Source organism: Telmatherina bonti, assembly GCF_933228915.1.
Source record: "Telmatherina bonti genome assembly, chromosome: 7".
Taxonomy (NCBI): domain Eukaryota; kingdom Metazoa; phylum Chordata; class Actinopteri; order Atheriniformes; family Telmatherinidae; genus Telmatherina; species Telmatherina bonti.
This window is the reverse complement of record NC_136625.1, coordinates 20,663,799-20,683,875: the sequence shown is the minus strand read 5'-3', so window position 1 is coordinate 20,683,875 and position 20,077 is coordinate 20,663,799. Positions and strand designations below refer to the sequence as shown.

The 20,077-nt window shown below is 41.3% G+C and overlaps 3 protein-coding genes across 3 annotated transcripts; 1 reads left to right on the top strand and 2 right to left on the bottom strand.

The window, feature by feature from the left end:
- Positions 1-10: 10 nt before the first annotated feature.
- Positions 11-1,991, bottom strand: LOC306758463 (chymotrypsin-like elastase family member 3B; the record flags this gene model as incomplete). The annotated part of the gene is made up of 8 exons (XM_079243790.1): positions 11-28; positions 126-278; positions 371-513; positions 908-1,044; positions 1,228-1,353; positions 1,516-1,598; positions 1,713-1,801; positions 1,952-1,991. The coding sequence occupies 8 exons, from the start codon at positions 1,989-1,991 to the stop codon at positions 11-13; spliced, it is 789 nt and encodes a 262-aa protein (XP_079099916.1).
- Positions 1,992-5,612: 3,621 nt separating this feature from the next.
- dhx30 (DEAH (Asp-Glu-Ala-His) box helicase 30) lies at positions 5,613-15,570 on the top strand. Its single transcript, XM_079244414.1, has 19 exons — positions 5,613-5,790; positions 6,002-6,138; positions 6,539-6,649; positions 6,742-7,002; positions 7,092-7,241; positions 7,326-7,478; positions 7,596-8,060; positions 8,589-8,975; positions 9,080-9,158; positions 9,249-9,353; positions 9,432-9,607; positions 9,712-9,918; positions 10,123-10,204; positions 10,312-10,505; positions 10,877-11,036; positions 13,869-14,026; positions 14,288-14,391; positions 14,474-14,610; positions 14,967-15,570. Exons 1-19 carry the CDS (start codon positions 5,619-5,621, stop codon positions 15,212-15,214), a joined length of 3,486 nt encoding a protein of 1,161 aa, XP_079100540.1. The 5' UTR covers positions 5,613-5,618; the 3' UTR covers positions 15,215-15,570.
- A 33-nt stretch (positions 15,571-15,603) lies between these two features.
- On the bottom strand, positions 15,604-19,636 carry LOC306758960 (alanine aminotransferase 2; the record flags this gene model as incomplete). Its single annotated transcript, XM_079244415.1, has 11 exons — positions 15,604-15,710; positions 15,855-15,967; positions 16,084-16,239; positions 16,331-16,505; positions 16,876-17,012; positions 17,111-17,190; positions 17,286-17,529; positions 17,615-17,748; positions 19,135-19,243; positions 19,324-19,413; positions 19,532-19,636. The coding sequence occupies 11 exons, from the start codon at positions 19,634-19,636 to the stop codon at positions 15,620-15,622; spliced, it is 1,434 nt and encodes a 477-aa protein (XP_079100541.1). The 3' UTR covers positions 15,604-15,619.
- Between the last annotated feature and the right edge of the window lie 441 nt (positions 19,637-20,077).

Here is a 20,077-nt window from a genome sequence, read left to right as displayed (position 1 = left end):
GAAAACATCCTCAGTTTTGGGCCATTGTCTGCAAAGAAATATGACATAATTAAATTTGCACACCTGAAAAAGCCCCTCCTGTGTCTTCCTTGTGTACAATGAGTGTTTTTGGGTTCTTTGCTCACCTCACTGATCCAGGGGATGAAAGAAGCCACACGAGTAAAGACTGTAGGCTTTTTAGGAGTATTACATCCACGTCCATCTACAAAACTAGTGACTCCTTCAACATACCATCTGCCGTCTCTGCCCTGACAGTTGAGCGGACCTCCAGAGTCGCCCTGCGGTTTCAGGCAGAGATAACCAAATCACTGAACGACACAAACAGCTCTTTAAATAAACTACTAAAATGAGTTCACTGGTTGTATCTCACGTGGCATGCTGACTTGCTCTCTCCTCCTGCACACACCATTGTTGTCTTAGCTGAGCTTCCCCACCAGTCACTTTGACTGCAGACACTGTGACCCACCACAGGAAGCAATGCCTGCTGTAATGTAGTTGCTTGCGGACCACCAGCTACAAAAAAATTTGATCAAGTAATAATTTGCTGTAGCTCAGGAGGAAGAGCAGTTGTCCTTCAATGGGTAAGTTGAGGGATCGATTCCAGGCTTCCCCTGAAATGCCGAAGTGTCCTAGGGCAAGACACTGAACCCCAAACTGCCCCCCGATGTGCCTATCGGGGTATGGGGTATGAGTGTGTGTGTGAATGGGTGAATGTGACAAGTAGTGTAAAGCGCTTTGAGTGGTCTGTATGACTAGAAAAGCGCTATAGAAGTACAAGTCCATTTACCAATTTGAAAAATTGAATAATACTTGATACAACTTCCAATACATTACACAGTTTCATATTTTGAAATATACGCTGACACACAACACCTAAGATGATGTGAGTGATGGGATTAATTCTTACAGTAGAGACGACCCCAGCCTGTTATATAACAAGGTTGGTTGTGGGTGAGAGTAGCACCATGTTGTGGCAGGCAAGCAGGCTGAACCTTGCCATTGATAAGGGCACTCTTCTCCAGTTTAAGCAGGGCGATATCATTCCTACAAAACAGACCAACACCATTAATAAGACCTTATTGGTTTGAGTCTTTTCAAGTGTGAAGTTAGTTCTTTTTCTGCATGTTTATTTCAGGTGTAAAAAAAAAAAAATAGCTCAGCTGCTCTTTTTCACAAGGACTGAAGAGTTTGTTTATATTTCACAACAGACGTGCAGGTGCAGCTTACCCACAAGACACACAGTTGTCATTCCATTTGGGATGAATGAACATTTTTGCCACCATGATGGACTGTTCAGGTCCCTCTTCTTTGTTCATATCATGTTCGGCAAGAACTACCCTGTATGTGTGAAATCTGGATGGGAATACAAAACCTTATTGGCATGATGAAAATATAGATATAAAAGAAAGGGAATTTTGTGGGATCACTGCAATAATATAAATACATCCTTTCATTTATACTTTTAAACAGCTGCTTATGTTTGTAATCCAAATGCCACAAAAAATCAATTGTTACGTAATGCAGTGTGCAGCAGTCAAGACCCAGTCAGGAGCAATAAGTGTTGCACCGCAAGTGGGGAAGAAGGACTCCAAAGAAGCCTAAAAGTTCCAGAAAAATGTACTGGTTTTATGTTATTACAAATATACTTTTACTTACAGATTAGTAAAATGTCAAGAACTAAAAACATCTACACCATTTAAAGTGAGATTCACCTGCCATGGCCAGCTGTATGGACGAGCCTCCTCCCCATTCACCACACGGCTGGTGTCGGGCCAGTAACTAGGCACACCACAGCCAGATACTTTTAACAAAATTAGAGACAAAAACAAGTATAAGAAGTATAAAAGCCCTCCCAAAGTCTAATAAAATTCACCTTGACCCCCAGCTTGTTTTAAATTAATTGTTGCTGTTGCTTTCATTGAAAATAATGCAGTGTTTAATGTGAACTTACCAGCTGTGACAGCCAGCAGAAGGATGAGTGCTTGTTCCATCTTTTGTTTGTTCAAAAGAACTGACTTTTTAGGCAGAGCTATTTATAGGACTCAATCAGAAAGAGCCTGGGAGTTTTCTTACCATTCTCCAGGCGGCAGTACCACCAACATCAAAATTGTATATTTGTAATTTGACATTATCTACAAATGCAAAACATTGTAGAATTTTCTAATCTTCAGGGCCAACATTTTTTTTATAAATGTTGGCCCTGATCTGGCATCAGAAATTCCAGTTCCTAATGATAAAGATGATCCAGTTATTGAAAGGAACTCCAAAACCATCTTTCTTTCAGATGTGAGTGAGGAGGAGGTTAAAGGAGTGATTAATAAATGTAAAAATAAAGTGTCTACTGATTGTTATGGCATAGATATGAAAATTGTCAAAAAAGTAATTGATGGCATTCAAAAACCGTTAACACATATATGTAATATTTCATTTCAGACTGGAACATTTCCTGAAAACATGAAAATTGCTAAAGTCATACCCCTTTTTAAAAATGGTGACAAACACATCTTCACAAACTACAGACCAGTCTCTCTGCTCCCACAGTTTTCAAAAGTTTTAGAAAAACTCTTCAACAAGAGATTAGAAAAGTTCATTGACAAGTGTAAAATTTTGAATGAAGGCCAGTATGGTTTTCGAGCCAACAGATCTACCACAATGGCTATACTTGAAGCGGTAGAAGAAATTACAAATTCAGTAGACAAAAGAAAATATGCAGCTGGAATATTTATTGATTTAAAGAAAGCTTTTGACACAATTAATCATTCAATTTTAATGAAAAAGCTGGAACGATATGGCATAAGGGGAGTAGCTTGGCACTGGATCAAGAGTTATTTAACAGAGAGAGAACAGTTCGTGAAGATGGGTGATCATGAGTCAGAGAGACGTGGCATTGAGTGTGGAGTGCCGCAGGGGTCCATAGTTGGTCCAAAATTATTTATTTTATATATTAATGATATTTTTAATGTATCTAAAGCTTTAAAAATGATATTATTTGCAGACGACACAAATATCTTCTATTCCCATGACAATTATAGCACATTAATAAATATAATGAATAATGAATTAGAAAAAATAAAAAGATGGATGGATACTAATAAGCTATCACTAAATTTAGGCAAAACCAAAATGATTATTTTTGGTAATGTCATAAATCCTGAACTGGAAATAAAAATAAATGGTGTAACAATAGAAAAGGTGTTGGAAAACAAATTTTTAGGAATTATTATAGACAATAGATTGAATTGGAAGCCACACATCCAACACATACAGAATAGAATCTCCAAAAATATTGCAATAATGAATAAAGTAAAATTTAATTTGGATTCCAAAGCCCTTTACTTGTTGTACTGCAGCCTTGTTTTGCCCCATATAAGTTATGGTGTGGAAATTTGGGGTAATAATTATAAGACTTCCCTACAATCAATTTTTAAACTTCAAAAAAGAGCAGTTAAAACCATTCATAAAGCTGGATTCTATGACCACACACACATACTATTTCTACAGTCAAAATTATTTAAATTACATGACTTGGTAAACTTTTACACTGCACAGCTATTGTATAAGGCAAGTAAAAATGCATTGCCAGCAAACATTCAAATTATGTTCAAAGTAAGAGAAGGAGAACATAATTTACGAGAATGTAATAATTTCAAATATCCACCTGTTAGAACCACCAGAAAGAGTATGTGTGTGACTGTCTGCGGGGTTAGACTCTGGAACGGGTTGGGGAGAGAACTTAAGCAATGCTCTTCTATTTATCAATTTAAAGCTAAGTATAAAGCAATGGTATTGATGAAATATAATGCAGAGGAATATATGTAGGGTTATTTATAAGTATAATGTTGTTATAAGTGTGATGCTCAAGTATTCTTTCATTCATTCAAGACTACAGTATTGTTGTGATTATGTATGTAGTGGTGATGATGTTAATAGTTACATTTCCATACATGAATGGTCATGCACATTTTAAATATCAGATCAGGGCTGGCAAGTAGTGGATCGGTTGTCCAGAGGGCGCCCCCTACTGGCAGCTGACTCACCAAAACCTTGTTTATTTTAATGCACAGTATAGACTCAAAAACAGAACGTGTTACTGTTGTTGGGAGCTGTCTCCAATAACAGCAGGTTCATATTAATAGCCAACCTTTTTAAGGGACAATACACACAAGTTAATGAATTTGTTATTAACATAAACACCACTTAGAGAAATTGCTTAATACAATCTTTATGATTGTATTACAGTCTATTTATATTACAGTCTATTTACATATTGTTTTTGAGTGAAGATGAGTTATAACAATATTAAGTTATTTATTATTGTCCCTTACCATTGTTGGAAATAGTGAACTTAACATTGTTGGTATTAAGTCTTCTTAACTAATGTTGGTATTAAGTCATGTCGTTACTATTGTTTGGTATTACTCATGACCATTGTTGGTATTGTGTCGTGCATCCTTTGTATTGTAAGGTTTTGATTTGTGTTATCTAGGGGTGGGATTTAATAAGTTTTTCTTCTTCCCACTCCTTTTCGAGCTTATATATATTTTTTTTTTTTGGTTATGTATATGTACATCTTGGTATTGGTTTTGTTCATCTGCTCGAAATAAAGTTACTACTACTACTACTACTACTACTACTACTACTAATCTTACATTTATCATATAATTCATAAATATCAAGATTTAGTAAGTGATTAACCAGTGAACATACTTTCTGAGATTTCTTCTAAAAAGATGGTAAGTAATAAACAAGAAAAGGAGAAAAAAATATACACACTTTCAAAAAGAGGGAACTGTGATTATCTTTGAATTCACAGTGAAATTAGCTGAGTATTATTTTGAGAATTTCCTGAATTAAATCATCAAACCTCATCAGTAATGAACTTTGTAAGTGTTCCACTTTAAAGGAAAACTTGTGTACACTGAGGGATAAGTTGTTAAACTAACCAATTGTAGACAGCCGACCCTGAGGAGTAAGAAGGTACTTTGGCCAGAACCTTGATTTCACTTCTAACATTGTATATTAGTAAATTAAGCCACAATGAAAATACATAATAAATGTAATAATGAACTGCAAAACCACTTAAAACAAAGATGTAAGCCACTACAAAGAGATTCAAACGCCTCCAAAAAGGCAACCGCAAAGAGAATAATAACAATGGAGAGAGTTCCAACAATTGCAGAAAAAGCTTTAAACGAAGCTAAACTGCAATATCAAGGAAAATTAAAATAACATTTGAAAAAGTTTAATTAGTTCGAAACAAAATAAATAAAATAATAAAGTAAAAAAATGAACTCATATATGTAATAAATATTCATAGAGACATTCAAGACTCATAACTTGTCCATAGCATCGTTTTTATTATGGGTGTCTTTTTTCCATGTAAGATAAAAATGGTTTGGTTTCTGTCTAGCCACTTAGTAAATGACACGATTTTTTTAAGCTGATGAATAGGTTAGAAAGCATCTGTAGCTTTGTTTTCGGTTTCCAATTTAGATTATTTTGGTGGCAAACAAGTTCGCATGATTCACTATAGTTTCAACCAAATGGGGTCGCTGTGAAACAACTTGTTTACTGCGGGGGGTCAAAGAAAGAGACGAAAAAGAATTTGTAGTTTAAAGATGGCGCTACCCGGTGTACTACTCGTGCGACTAAAAGCGATGTGTAACCTTGCCACATGTGTTCATATTAAAAGGAAAATAGCGCCCAACTGTATGAGAGAAATACGGTGGCATGGGACCTCAACTAAAAGCTTTCGGGACCATGGCACGCCATATTCCCATAAAAAACGAGGTAAGGCAAACACGCCGGCTAGCTTAACGTTAGCAAGGTGCTGACAGTTTTCACCAGGAGCTGAAACCACAAGGACATTTGTCATTACATCTTTAATTTTGAGGTATTTGCTGTCGTTGTTTCTGTGTTTGTTACGTTGGCTGGGTGATCTGATACACACGCATGACCTTTCTTTGTGTATGACATTTATTTTTGTGTTTTTATCGATTAGGTAACATTGACCCAAACCTCCTGACGGAATTCCCAGATCCCAAAAACCTGTTGAACAGCACAATTTCACGGTCACTGGGATTGGGAGACCTTTCCCGGGTCATCCAGTACAGCTGCACAGAACATTCAGGAATCAAGGTCAGTAGTCATGATGATATGAAGGGCCGAATTAAAAGTGCACAAGTCCCTGGGCCCAGAGTGTCCCAGGCCCCCTTCCCCACCACAACATTGTGAAAATTGTGAATGACACACTTTGAAACTACATTTCTAAAATCTCTCAGCCAGTGGTACCAATAGCAATACACTAGACACTGTGATGTAACTATCTGGCTTTTATGTACATTTTAGTTTTATGTCCAAACTGCTGGTGTGGGCCCCACATGGGCCCCAAGTAGGCGTGGGCCCATGGGCTTGTGCCCATAATGCCCATTGAATAATCTGGCCTTGATAAAAGGGCACTTCTGGATTCACTTGGTACCTCCCACAGCCTGTGCAGTTTGAACCCCTGCTTTTCAGCATGTCTGTGTGATGTCTGTAGAAAGCCACTGTTACACTGCTGTGGCCCTGCAAGATTGAAGAAGAGGGTTATGCATCCAAGAAGATTGATGCCGAGCGATTTGCTGCTGCAGCTGCTTGTCTCAAACTTAGAGTAAGCTGGTATGATAGAAACTTCCACATATTTTAATGTTTTGTCTTGCCATTGTGGAGATTTTTTTTTTTTTTTGTCCTATTTGTATGCAGGAAATGGGTGTTATTGGTCCAAATAATCAGCTCCCTAAAAGAAGAGCAGGCCATAGACGAGCAGGACTACATTCCTCCTCTTATGATCCTGAGGAAGACTGCTGGACAGATAATGACGTTGTATCCAGAGCCAGAGCAGATGAACAGTCTGCTCCCAAAGAGGACTCCTCTAAAATCTCTGAAGCTTTTTCCATCTTTCCTCAACCCAAGTCTCTCCTGACCAGGATTGTTCAGGTGGCTACATCATCCAACAGAATCAAGGTTTGTTGATGTTTTCCTCTTCTGCAATCCCGGCTTATAACTTGTTATTCCTTCTATTCATTAAACGACTCTGTAATTTATTTTTTCAGGAGTTAATACAGTTCAGAACAACTGGAGGGAAACTAAAGAAGTGTGAACTAACTCTGCTTTGGCCTGAAGAGATGACATTTACAGCCACAGCAAGCACTCGAGTGATGGCGGAGAAAAAGGCTGCAGCACTTGCCTGCATTAAGCTAAAGGTGAAGAGAGCTTTGGTAAACCACCATGCCTTTCATCTACATATCAGAAACATGGCAAAATTAGCTTGATAATGTCTGGTGCAGGAGCTGGAGCTGCTGGGTAAAGACAACCAACCACTAACTCATGCAAAGTACCATCAAGAAAAGGTGAAGGAGGCTGGAGAGAGGGAGCGACGTCCACTTACACTAGATATCCCAGAAGACCTGGAGCAAAACATGAGGCAGTATCTTTCAGAGGTCAGTTCTTGTCCCATTGTGTGTGTTTATTTATTTCTTATTTAAATATGTAGACTTGATAAGTAAAGTTATAGGTGTAAGTATTGAAATCATTACTTGATAATCTCTTTCCCACAGTATCCCATAGCAACAGAGGTACAGAAACTATGGGAGGAGGAAGAGGCAAGAGGACAGCAGATGGTAAACGATGAGGAAGAGGACGAGGAAGATGTAGTTGATGCTATCACCGGCAGGCCATATAGGCCTTTGTCTGAACATAACGCTCAGAAGCGCAGCCTCTATCTGCAGAATAAATGGGAAAGTGCAAACCCCGGGCTGGGCGTCGAACTGCCAGTCGATGACCACCGTGAGCGTGTAGTTTCAGCTGTTCGATCCTCTCAAGTGGTTGTGATTGCTGGGGAAACAGGATGTGGTAAAACGACACGAATCCCACGCTTCGTGCTGGAAGAACATGTGAAACGTGGAGAAGGTGCAGAGTGCAACATCCTGGTGACACAGCCTCGGCGGATCAGTGCCGTGTCAGTGGCCCAACGTGTTGCTCATGAAATGGGCTCAGCACTGAAACACTATGTGGGATATCAGGTATGATGATCGTTTCATATGATAAAGTTGTAGTTTCTGTGGTCAGATTTAAAAAAAAAATAAAATAAAATTAAAAGTCTTAATTTTTCTGTTAGATGTATTTGACCCATCTTTCTTATACTCAAACACATGGACTGCTGGTATTTAATTTTGTTCTCTAACACTTGTAGCCTTTAGGGTAAAACAATAATAATAATTTTAAAAAATGGCTTAAATGGTTTATTTGAGCTTAGAAATACAGATTTTTGTAAAAAGAGTTTAGCTTCCTGTGAGCAAAACAAATTAATTCAACTTTATTTATATAGATTTATATTAATAGCATTTATCTGCTCAAATGCGGTATATGAGGAGGTGTTCAGTTTTTGCAAACCAGAAAAGTTGGCATAGATGATCAGCTGCCAAATCTGTTTTGTAAATCAAGGATTTACTTTTTCTGAAAGTGCTCATCTGATACATCGAGTCAGATTAACTGTTTGTGAGGAAAAAATTTAATTGAACTTAATGTATTAACTTTTTTTCTCTATTAAGGTGAGACTTGAGAGCCGTCCCCCGGAGCAGAGTGGAGGAGCCTTGCTCTTTTTGACAGTGGGCATCTTGCTGAGGAAGCTGCAGTCGAACCCAACTCTGAAAGGAATCAGTCATGTTATAGTGGATGAGGTTCATGAAAGAGACATAAACACAGACCTGCTGCTGGCCTTACTGCGCTCAAGCTTAAAAGAGAACCCTGACCTTCGAGTTGTGCTTATGAGTGCTACTGGTGATAATCAGAGGCTGGCTGAGTACTTTGGAGGCTGCCCCATTGTAAAGGTACCAGGGTTCATGCATCCAGTACAAGACAAATTCCTGGAGGATGTGCTGAGAGAAATGGGACGCCGACCAGCTGTAGTCCAAGAGCGAGTGGAGACGGACATAAAGGTGAAACGCAACACTCTCAGACTTTTTCATTTTTGTTTAATCATATTTAATCATATCATTTATTTGTGGGTCTATTGAGTTTGCATCATCCAATCCTGTTGTAGGAAGGATCAGAGGATGCCTCACCAGATATAGATTTAGTTGCTGCTGTTCTAGAGCACATTGACAGAAATGGAGAGCCAGGTAACTAACACACTGCTCAACAATGGTGCCTCACTGTGTTTCAAATTTTGGCCAGTTACATTTATTTAAATTTTTATTTTCATTCTGTAGGTGCAGTTCTGTGTTTCCTTCCTGGGTGGCAGGACATCAAAGCAGTTCAAGAGAAACTTCAAGAAAAACCCCATTTTACTTCAGGCTCACACATGATCCTGCCATGTAAGAAAGAACAGATCCACCAAAGATTTCTTTCTCCAGGCACCATGATTCCATTTTTTTCTTCCATTTTCATTCTAGTACACTCAAGCTTGTCAGTGGCCGACCAGCAGACTGTGTTCCAGCGCCCCAAAGCAGGCCAGAGAAAGATTGTACTCGCCACCAACATTGCTGAGACCTCCATTACAATAGATGACATTGTTCATGTGGTGGATGCAGGAACACACAAAGAACAGAATTATGACCCACGGACAAAGGTTGGTTCATTTAACGTCCATTTAGTTGTCAGCAAAACAAAATATAAACATCAGAAAAATCTTTTGTTTTATGAATCAGCTAATCCGTCCATGTGGTTATCCAGGTCTCCTGTCTGGACACAGTTTGGATCTCTCGCTCTAATGTCACACAAAGAAAAGGCAGAGCGGGACGTTGTCAGCCAGGAAAATCTTACCACCTGTTCCCAAGGAAACAGCTGGAATCTATGACTCATTTCCCTGTTCCTGAGATCCTTCGTACCCCACTTGAGAGTTTAGTAGTTCAGGCTAAAATCCATAGTCCCAACTGCAAGGTACTGAAGTGGGACATTACCTTTCGTAGATTCAAACCTATTTTTGTTTTTTAATTCTTTCATATTAATGACTCTTGAAATAAAAAAAACACTGATTTTTTGAAAAAAGACCAAATATCGAAAACATTGATTAAAATTAATTCATATGGAACTCAAGTGTTTAACACATTTGGTCCAAATTAACGACTTGTCTTTTATGTGTAGGCTGTAGATTTCTTATCCCAAGTGTTGGACAGTCCAGAGCAAGAAGCAGTGAGAGATGCTGTCCGAAACCTACAAGATATTGGTGAGTGGCTCGACATTTCTTAGAAGACTGATATAAAATCATTTATTAATTAAATGTTAATAAACTTCAATGCAGGATAGAATTGACCACATTGTTTTCATTGACAGGAGTTCTGGACAAAACAGAAACCCTGACTCCGTTAGGAGAGCGTGTTGCCTGTATGGCATGTGACCCTCGGCTTGGAAAAGTCTTAGTCCTGAGTAGCCTCTTCAGATGCGTTCTGCCCATGTTGTCTGTAGCTGCTTGTCTAACTAGAGACCCTTTTCACAGCAGCCTGCAGAACCGAGCACTTGTCAACAAGGTGAGATGAAAGCAGAGTCCAATTTTTTTTTTTTTTTTTTTTTTTTAAATTTCCCCATTTTTTAAGATCTTTTAAGGTTCAAAGGAATAATGTGGACAATATTTGCAATTAAAGTATCTACTGACTCAAGTTTTTGCTTTTATCCTGTCATGCTGTTGACGTTCATGGCAGTTTAATAAAAATACTAGCTTGGGGATTATTTGGAATCAACTCCGTACTAGTTAATCCCCAACTAATCAACTGTATCTCAATTTTTTTTTCTGATTTTTATTTATTTTATTTTTATTATTTATTCATTTATTTATTTATTTATTACACACAGGTTAAATAAATAAAATTGACTTTAATATCTTTTTGTCATGTCTGTTCAGGTCAAAGAAGCTCTGAGTGGCTCAAGCTACAGTGACTATCTGGTGTTCAGTAGAGCTGTTTTGGGCTGGAGGAGACTTCAGCAGGAGGGTGACAGAGAGGACAGGGATGAGTATTTGGACAGATACACTCTGTCTAAATCCAGTCTCCGGTTCATCAATGGTTCGTCTGAATCTCACTTAAATTTCTAGTTATTAAAATGTGTTTTTTGCATATATTTTTTAATTTATTTTTTTAAATGCACTTTAAAGATTCGTGGTGGAGGGGTTTGTGTGTCCCAAAAGATCCTAGCAGCTATGTTGTCTGGGGCTTTATGCCCCTGGTAGGGTCACCCATGGCAAACAGGTGTCTAGGGGAGGAACCAGACCAAGTACGGCTCACAAGACCCCTATAATGTACACAAACTCGGGCAGAAATGTTCCCTTGCCCGGACGCGGGTTACCGGGACCCCCCTCTGGAGCCAGGCCTTGAGGTGGGGTACGTGAGCAAGCGTCTGGTGGCCGGGCCTTTACCCATGGGGCCCAGTCGGGCTCAGCCCGAAAGGGTTACATGGGCCCCACCTCCCGTGGGCTCACCATCTGCGGGAGGAGCCGTAGGGGTCGGGTGTAATGTGAGCTGGGCGGCAGCAAGAGGCGGGGACCCTGGCGGTCCGATCCCCGACTGCAGAAGCTGGCTCTAGGCACGTGGAACGTCACCTCTCTGGTGGGGAAGGAGCCTGAGCTTGTGCGCGAGGTTGAGCGGTTCCAGCTAAATATAGTTGGACTCACCTCGACGCATGGCTTGGGCTCTGGAACCAGTACCCTCGAAAGGGGCTGGACTTTCTTCCACTCTGGAGTTGCTCATGGTGAGAGGCGCCGAGCAGGTGTGGGCATTCTCATCAGCCCCCAGCTTGGTGCCTGCACGTTGGGGGTTTACCCCGGTGGATGAAAGGGTAGTTTCCCTCCGCCTTCGGGTGGGGGGACGGGTCCTGACCGTTGTCTGTGCTTATGCACCGAACAGCAGTTCAGAGTACCCACCCTTTCTGGAGTCCTTGGAGGGAGTGCTGGAGGGTGCTCCTTCTGGGGACTCCATTGTTCTGCTGGGGGACTTCAATGCTCACGTGGGCAATGACAGTGAGACCTGGAGGGGAGTGATTGGGAGGCATGGGCCGCAGTTCGATGATCGATTTTGTAGTCGTATTGTCGGACCTGTGGCCACATGCCTTGGACACTCGGGTGAAGAGGGGGGCGGAGCTGTCAACTGATCACCACCTGGTGGTGAGTTGGCTCAGATGGTGGGGGAGGAAGCCGGTCAGATCTGGCAGACCTAAACGTGTTGTGAGGGTCTGCTGGAAACGTCTGGCTGAGTCCCCTGTCAGAGCGAGCTTCAACTCCCACTTTCAGCAGAGCTTCGAACATGTCCCAGGTGAGGCGGGGGACATTGAGTCCGAATGGGCTGTGTTCCGTGCCTCTATTGCTGAGGCTGCCAGCCGGAGCTGTGGCTGTAAGGTCGTTGGTGTCTGTCGTGGCGGTAATCCCAGGACTCGTTGGTGGACACCAGCAGTGAGGGATGCCGTCAAGCTGAAGGAGTCCTATGTGGGACTCCACAGGCCAAGAAGGCAGCTGATGGGTACCGGCGGGCTAAGCAGCATGCGGCTTCGGCCGTTGCCGAGGCAAAAACTCTGGCATGGGAGGAGTTCGGCGAGGCCATGGAGAAAGACCTCCAGACGAGGAGATTCTAGTCCGCCATCCGGCGGCTCAGGAGGGGGAAGCAGTGCTCCATCAATACTGTGTACAGTGGAGATGGGGAGCTGCTGACCTCAACTCGGGACGTTGTGGGTCGGTGGAAGGAATACTTCGAAGACCTCCTCAATCCTACCAACACGTCTTCCCATGAGGGAGCAGAGCTGGCGGACTCAGGGGTGGACTCTCCTATCTCTGGGGCTGAAGTCGCTGAGGTGGTCAAAAAGCTCCTTGGCGGCAAGGCCAAGGGGTGGATGAGATCTGCCCGGAGTTCCTTAAGGCTCTGGATGCTGTGGGGCTGTCCTGGCTGACACGCCTCTGCAGCATCGCGTGGACATCGGGGGCAGTACCGCTGGATTGGCAGACTGGGGTGGTGGTCCCCCTTTTTAAGAAGGGGGACCGGAGGGTGTGTTCCAATTACAGGGGAATCACACTCCTCAGCCTCCCTGGTAAGGTCTATTCAGGGGTCCTGGAGAGGAGGGTCCGCCGGATAGTCGAATCCCGGATTGAGGAGGAGCAGTGTGGTTTTCGTCCTGGTCGCGGAACAGTGGACCAGCTCTATACCCTCTTTGGGGTCCTGGAGGGGGCATGGGAGTTTGCCCAACCAGTCTACATGTGCTTTGTGGACCTGGAGAAGGCATTCGACCGTGTCCCCCGGGGGCTCTTGTGGGGGGTACTCCGGGAGTATGGGGTACCGGACCCCCTTGTACGGGCTGTCCAGTCCCTGTACGACAGGTGTCAGAGCTTGGTCCGCATTGCCGGTAGTAAGTCGGATTCGTTTCCGGTGAGGGTTGGACTCCGCCAATCACAGATCACAGATTCTGTTCATAACTTATATGGACAGAATTTCTTGGCGCAGCCGAGGTGCTGAGGGGATCCGACTTGGTGGCCTCAGGATTAGGTCCCTGCTTTTTGCAGATGACGTGGTCCTGTTGGCTTCATCCGCTGCTCCTTCGCATCGAGAGGAATCAGTTTAGGTGGCTCGGGCATCTGGTCAGGATGCCTCCTGGACGTCTCCCTGGTGAGGTGTTCCAGGCACGTCCCTCTGGGAGGAGACCCCAGGGAAGACCCAGGACACGCTGGAGGGATTACATCTCTTGGCTGGCCTGGGAACGCCTCGGGATCCCCCCTGCAGAGTTGGCAAATGTGGCTGGGGAGAGGGAAGTCTGGGCTTCCCTGCTTAGGCTGCTGCCCCCGCGACCCGACCCCGGATAAGCGGCACAAAGATGAAGACTTTAAAGATTATTCCGTGTCCCGTTTCATCCTATGGCAGGTCTCATCTCTCAGTTCGGTGAAAACCTGCAGGAAGCAGGACTGGTCTCTCATTCCAGTGAGTGCCAGCGTCACACTTCCATATACAATGAGCACAGCACCCAAGATGAGCTGCTGAAAGCTGTGCTGCTGGCTGGAATGTATCCAAACCTCATTCAGGTACATGGCAACATCTCAGATTGGCTAAGGTGTCATTTATTTTCTACCATTCTTGCTCAAAGAACTGGCAGTAATGTTTGTACGATCTGTAAATGTAAGTTCTGCGGTAGTATAAGTATGAATCCCTCCCCCACTATAACTGATCAATTGGTTAGAGAATTATTACATTTTCTTTTTTTGTTTTTGTAGTTGCTTTGTGAAATGACATAGAACCTCAACCTACCTGCTCTGAGCCATATTCCCCCCTCACTGTGTTTGTAGGTGAAAAAAGGTGTTGTGACCAAAGGGGGGCGCTTTCGTCCCAACAGTTTATCTTTTCGCACTCTTAGTGGACCAGTGCTGCTTCATCGCTCCTCTGTGAACAGGTTTGAGCATGCTCAGAAATTCCTCTGCAGCATTATGAACTTGCATAATATTCATATAAACGTCATGTGTTTTCTGTCACAGGGGAAAAGATCTCCCCAGTCGTTGGTTGACATTTTTCAGTGCAGTGAAGTCCAACGGGAACGTCTTCATCAGAGACTCTTCAGTCGTCCATCCGCTCGCTCTGCTGCTGTTCACAGACTGTGATATCACAGAGAGAGGTAGCATATTGTTCTCTCATATTTTAATGACACAGATACTGTTCTGTTTGGTGAAGGTTGCCTGTAGGTTTGGTAAACTAATTCCACATCTTTCCATGTGAGCCTTTGAGCTGATCAGTAGCTGATGAGTCCTTCCTGCGGTTATTTATTCACAGCTGTTTGGTGTTGATAAGCTTAACCCAAGCTATATTTTGGATGTATCTGTCATGTGTTTGTGTGTGTGTGTGAGAGATTTCTATTTTTTTAAAAAAAGGGGCTTGTTCTGATTAATAACTATAATAGTTCTATGTTTTTCAAGCTGCAGAGCTTGTCTTTGTTTTGAGAACTAAACACTCATATTGTTTTCCTGTTTTTAGTGCACGGTGAAAGGGTGGAAGTGTCATTTCTCGGACGATCTTTGGTACGCTGTGAGCTGTCCATTAAGATGTGGGAGCTGCTGTGGGAAATTCGTACATCTATTCAGACCATGCTGTACCGAAATCTCCACAATCCCACCAGCGCAAACACTTCTCAAGATGGAAAGCTCATCTCCTTAGTCGTAGAGCTGCTCAGTGAGGCAAATCCTGTTCTTCACAATGAAAGCAGGGAAAGTGAGGTGGACTGAAAACATTCTCTACATCTGTATGTCAACCAAAGAGCATTTGTTTGTTTTTCCTGTGCATTTTTGAGTAATATAATTTGTTCATGTTTATTAATCAGGAACTGTTTTAATGAACAGAAATCCACAGTGCGCAGCTGTCTGCTGATTTACTTTATTTATAAATGTTGAACTCGACAATATGGGAGGAGATTAGTCATTTGGAATTTCTTTTCAATTTTTCTGAATGGTTAATTGTTTTCTGAAAAGCAGAATTTGGACTTTACTCTAAGCAGTAAATGTAATTGAACTAGCCTGTAAATAATGTCATATTTCCATTATAATGAACATTCTCATGTTTATTATAAACATGAGGAAAAAGGTTAATCTTTCATTGACTGCAATGACAGAAAATGTAACTTTGTTTTTGTTTTAAGAAAAATCCTTCATAAACTTTGGATGAAAGTTGCTCAGGCGCCTCAGTAATTCATCCATGACTTCTTGATGGGTCATAATGCAGAATCTGCAGAAACAAACAGACTGAAATATCTTGCAGTGGAAAGTTTCATATGATCATCTTTTGGAATTAAACTATTTGAGAAAAAAAAACTTCCATATCATCATCCAGGAATTTCAGTCTTGTGTTCATAGTAAAACTGATTCATACCTGATGTGGTAGGTGCCTTCCTTTTGTCCGTACTCATAGCCAGGGCTGGTCAACACGCCAGCCTCTTCTAGCAGTCTGATGCAGTAAAATGTGTCTGGTTGCATTCCTTCTTCCTAAAATAACCACCAAAGAAACACAACACACACATTTTACTTGTGACGACTGTCGCAGAACTCATATTAAATGAGTTTATCAGTGTGTCCTTCATTCTTTCCACTACTATTGTTACCTTTGCTTTCTGAACGGCTTTAGGTGGAAGATACACTCTCGGGAATGCAAATGCTCCTCCTTCCACTGGTTGGCAGCTGAAACCTGGAAGGCTGTTGAGAACCTCACAGGCTTTCTTCACGTTTTGTGATACTGTGGCCCTGATTTGTTCTCTCTCCTGCACAGGACAGAACAAAGCCAAGGGCTATTATACTGTCTGACAATCTGGAGCAAGATGCTACAACTGCATTTAATTTCTCAGGTCTTACCTGATGATAAAGGGGGTATGAGGGGTCTCCTTGCTGTGGAGGGTGTGTCATCAGATCCAAGGCAATCTGCCCCAAGACAGGTGCGCAAGTATCGGATGAAAATAGACTGTAGATGCATTTCATAACAGCAGGGTCCAAATTCACAAGCTCAACATATCCACCACGCAAACCACACCTGTTGGAAGAGACATAAATGGTTTGAACATTTCTGCAGCAATGGACTAGTTGTCATGGTTTTGTGGGAAATGAACAATGTTTTCAGCACCAGAAAGAAATATAAATCCATCAAATGTTATATAACGCAAATAGTTTTAAGCAGATTTAAGTAACTGATTGGTCATTTACTTTAAAGATATCACTTTACTCTAAATAAAAAAACTTCTCACACAAATACTTGAGTGTCCATTTGTCTTCCTGAAAGCTACAGTACTTTATAAGAAGTCCATTGTTTGGTTATTGAATGTGAATGTTAAATTGGGGATTTGCACATTTTTAACTGTTCAGAGTATCTGATACTTGTCAGATACTCAGAAATACAAACTTACTCTCCCATGAAGCCTTTAGATGCTGAGTGGAAGGAAGCCAGCTCCACTGTCTCTGATAGAGGAGGCCCCATCTCTGCCAGAACTCTTTTATAGGAGACAAACTTGGTGTTTTCCCCAAAAACGCAGTCCTGATAAACCTGAGGAGGAATCGTTGCATCTGTAATCTGATTTACACAAGCCAGGTGCGTTGTGTTGCAACATGGCTGAGCAGACTGCGATAATCGGAGCCATTCACCTCATCTGCCAGAAGGAACAGCCTCTTCTCTGAAACAAACTGGATCACATCTTGCATTGATTTTTTGCTTTGAACAAGACCTACGGGCAACGAGGCAAGCCAGTTACCATACGAAATGTCTCCCTAAATACAAAGAAATACCTAAATTATCCTCTTGCTGTGTGTATCGCACTACCTGAGGGGTTTCCAGGGTTGATGACATACAGAGCAACAGGGCTGCAGACTCCTTTAGCTAACTCCAGTGCTCGGTGTAGCTCCTCCACCTGAAGAGCCCAGCCGTGCTCCTCACTGAGGTAGTATGGGATGACCGCTGCTCCCTGCCGCATGATGGACAGAATAGTGGTAGCGTGGCATGGCACTGGGGCTAGCACGCCTGTTCTGGGTGAAACCTCAGGATTCACCAAGACGTTGAGAATGTTCTAATAATCACAGTAAAAGACAAATTGTATTAACTCGATAATCAGCACTGAGAAGATACCATATGTAGAGTGTCATTGATGTTACCACAAGTGCCCACTGTGAGCCTGGACTGATGTAAATGTTTTTAGGGTTAGATGGAACCCCACCATCTCGTCTTGTTATGAATTCAGAGACTCTTTGGACTATATTAGGTATACCAGGTGTTTCCGTGTATGAACCTGAAGAAATAGCAAAGATGATGTGAAATTACCACATGGATGAACAAGCAAAGGTCCACTGGGAGAGTAGAACAGATTGTACTTATTTCTACCTTACATAGCTGCCTTTGTGCTTCTTTCTATCTGCATGTCGGTTTCAGCTCTTTGGATCACTTTTACAAAGTCTACACTCACTTGTTCCATTGCAGTATTGTGGGGGAGCTAGAGCCCAGTTGCTACCAGGTGAGATGCAGATACACCCTAGGTTGTGGCTTCTTCTGAAAAGGTGCCATCAAGCCAGTGTACTCTGTGTTGGTATAATGGATGTCCACGCGTAAGAAAGCTTTTTAGGCGCATCGTTCATGCATCATGATTCAGAAAAGGTAGTTAACAGAAGTGGTGAAAGCTAAGTTGAAGCTTGGATTACCATGGCCACTTTCCAAAAGAACATTTTGTTGGATCACTGTTAAGGCAAATCAGAAGCCATGTTTAAGAGTCGAAAGCCTGTACTGATGCAGTCTTGGAGCATTTTTCCCCTGTGTTAGACTGCAACATTTTTTAAATTCTTATTATCTGTCTTTACTTTCCTTTATTAATGCAAGAAGCAAAACTGTACAAGGAGGGAGAAAAAGGCTTATTTTATGAGAACATATCTTCACTGGATCCTGCTAAGGGCTTAGGTTCACTACTTTCACTGACGGAGGAACAGTTTAATTTTTACACATGTATAACACATGTAAATTCTGGAGGCAAACCTTAACCTGAGTAAAACAATGACAGGGGTGCCTTCAGGGTTGAAATGTAAAGGTTTTGCTATTACAGAACACCAGCCCTTTTCATCATTAATTATTGTCAGAGTAGATTCCATATGACCCAGGATCATCAAAGAACTTGAAATCCCTTGCAAGAGAAATGGGGACAAATTCCCAAACAAGAACAACAAAAAATTATTAACTGACTACAAAAATCATTTACAAGCTTTAATTCTTGCCAAAGGGGGTGTTGCTGAGAACATATGGGAAGTGTGCATCATGTAAGTTTGGATTCAGGCCCCTTTCTTTCATTTTTTATTTTCTTTTTTATTTCTTTTTAAATCGTTGGTATTTTAAAACAGTTTAAAGAGGAAAACATAAATAAAAAAGTAATTAAAATGGAAATACTGACCTAGAAAGCCCAAACTTTTGCTTGCAAGTCATTCTTACATTTAAGAAAATTGAACATTCTATTAAAACATATACATAGGTTCTATCCACACCGAAATATATATATATATATATATATATATATATATATATATATATATATATATATATATATATATATATATATATATATATATATAGTTTGCATTGTATTTGCAGAGGCTCTGTATACATTAAATCATACAACTACACAGAAAGCCCTTACCTACACTCCCACCAGCACATTTCCCCAGCAGCCTCTGAGCCCTCTGCCTGACATCGACTGGAAGTTTGTCACTATCCATAAGCTGCGGATAAAGACAAGCTGCAAGAACCTACGAGACAGAGAGTATGACAGATATTGGCCAAAACAAGTCAAACAAAATTTCAAGGTATTTTGTGAGGCTCAAATTACCTGTCTGACAAATGTCAGAGGCTTCACACCTGCCCTGTGTGGATCTCCCCAGGACACATCTATCACATCCTTGTAAGGCTTTTTCACTCCCTGTGGACAAGTGAGTTGAAAACACATATCACAGTAAATGTTACAAAATTGACTAAACAGCACAGGATTTATTTTTGGATCACTTTACAGATCTTTCATAATTGCAGTTTATCTTTACCTGTCTGAGCTCTTCCTTGATTTGTTTTGTCCACTTGGCCAACAAGGAATATTCTAACTGCTTCATGTTTTTCACATTTGAGCTGATCTCCTGCATCACGGACATTTCTCTGATCCGTCTTCACTCTAACTAAAGGCTGAACTGAGATGCCTGATCTGTTAAGGTTTGTCTTCTCAGTGTGATATAAAATTAAATCAACATTCTGGTTAAAGATACACATTGGAGAAATGTGGTAATATGTTCCATATTAACAGAATGTGACGACACAGACGATTTGCTGTTGACTAGGTGATATTTTCTTTGTTCCTTTTAAAAATATTGACTTCTTTGTTAAATGTAAATTTAGTTCTGACAATGCATGATATTACAAATAGTGTGTGTCTCATCTGATCAGGGCAGTAAATAGATTAATTTTTGAACATTTTAAGTGTTTGTTAAAAATGTACTGAGGAAGATTAAAAGTAAGATTAAATGTATTACATTTGAACTGGTCATAAACTAACTTAGATTTAGCTACATTTAATTAATATACAATCAGTATATATT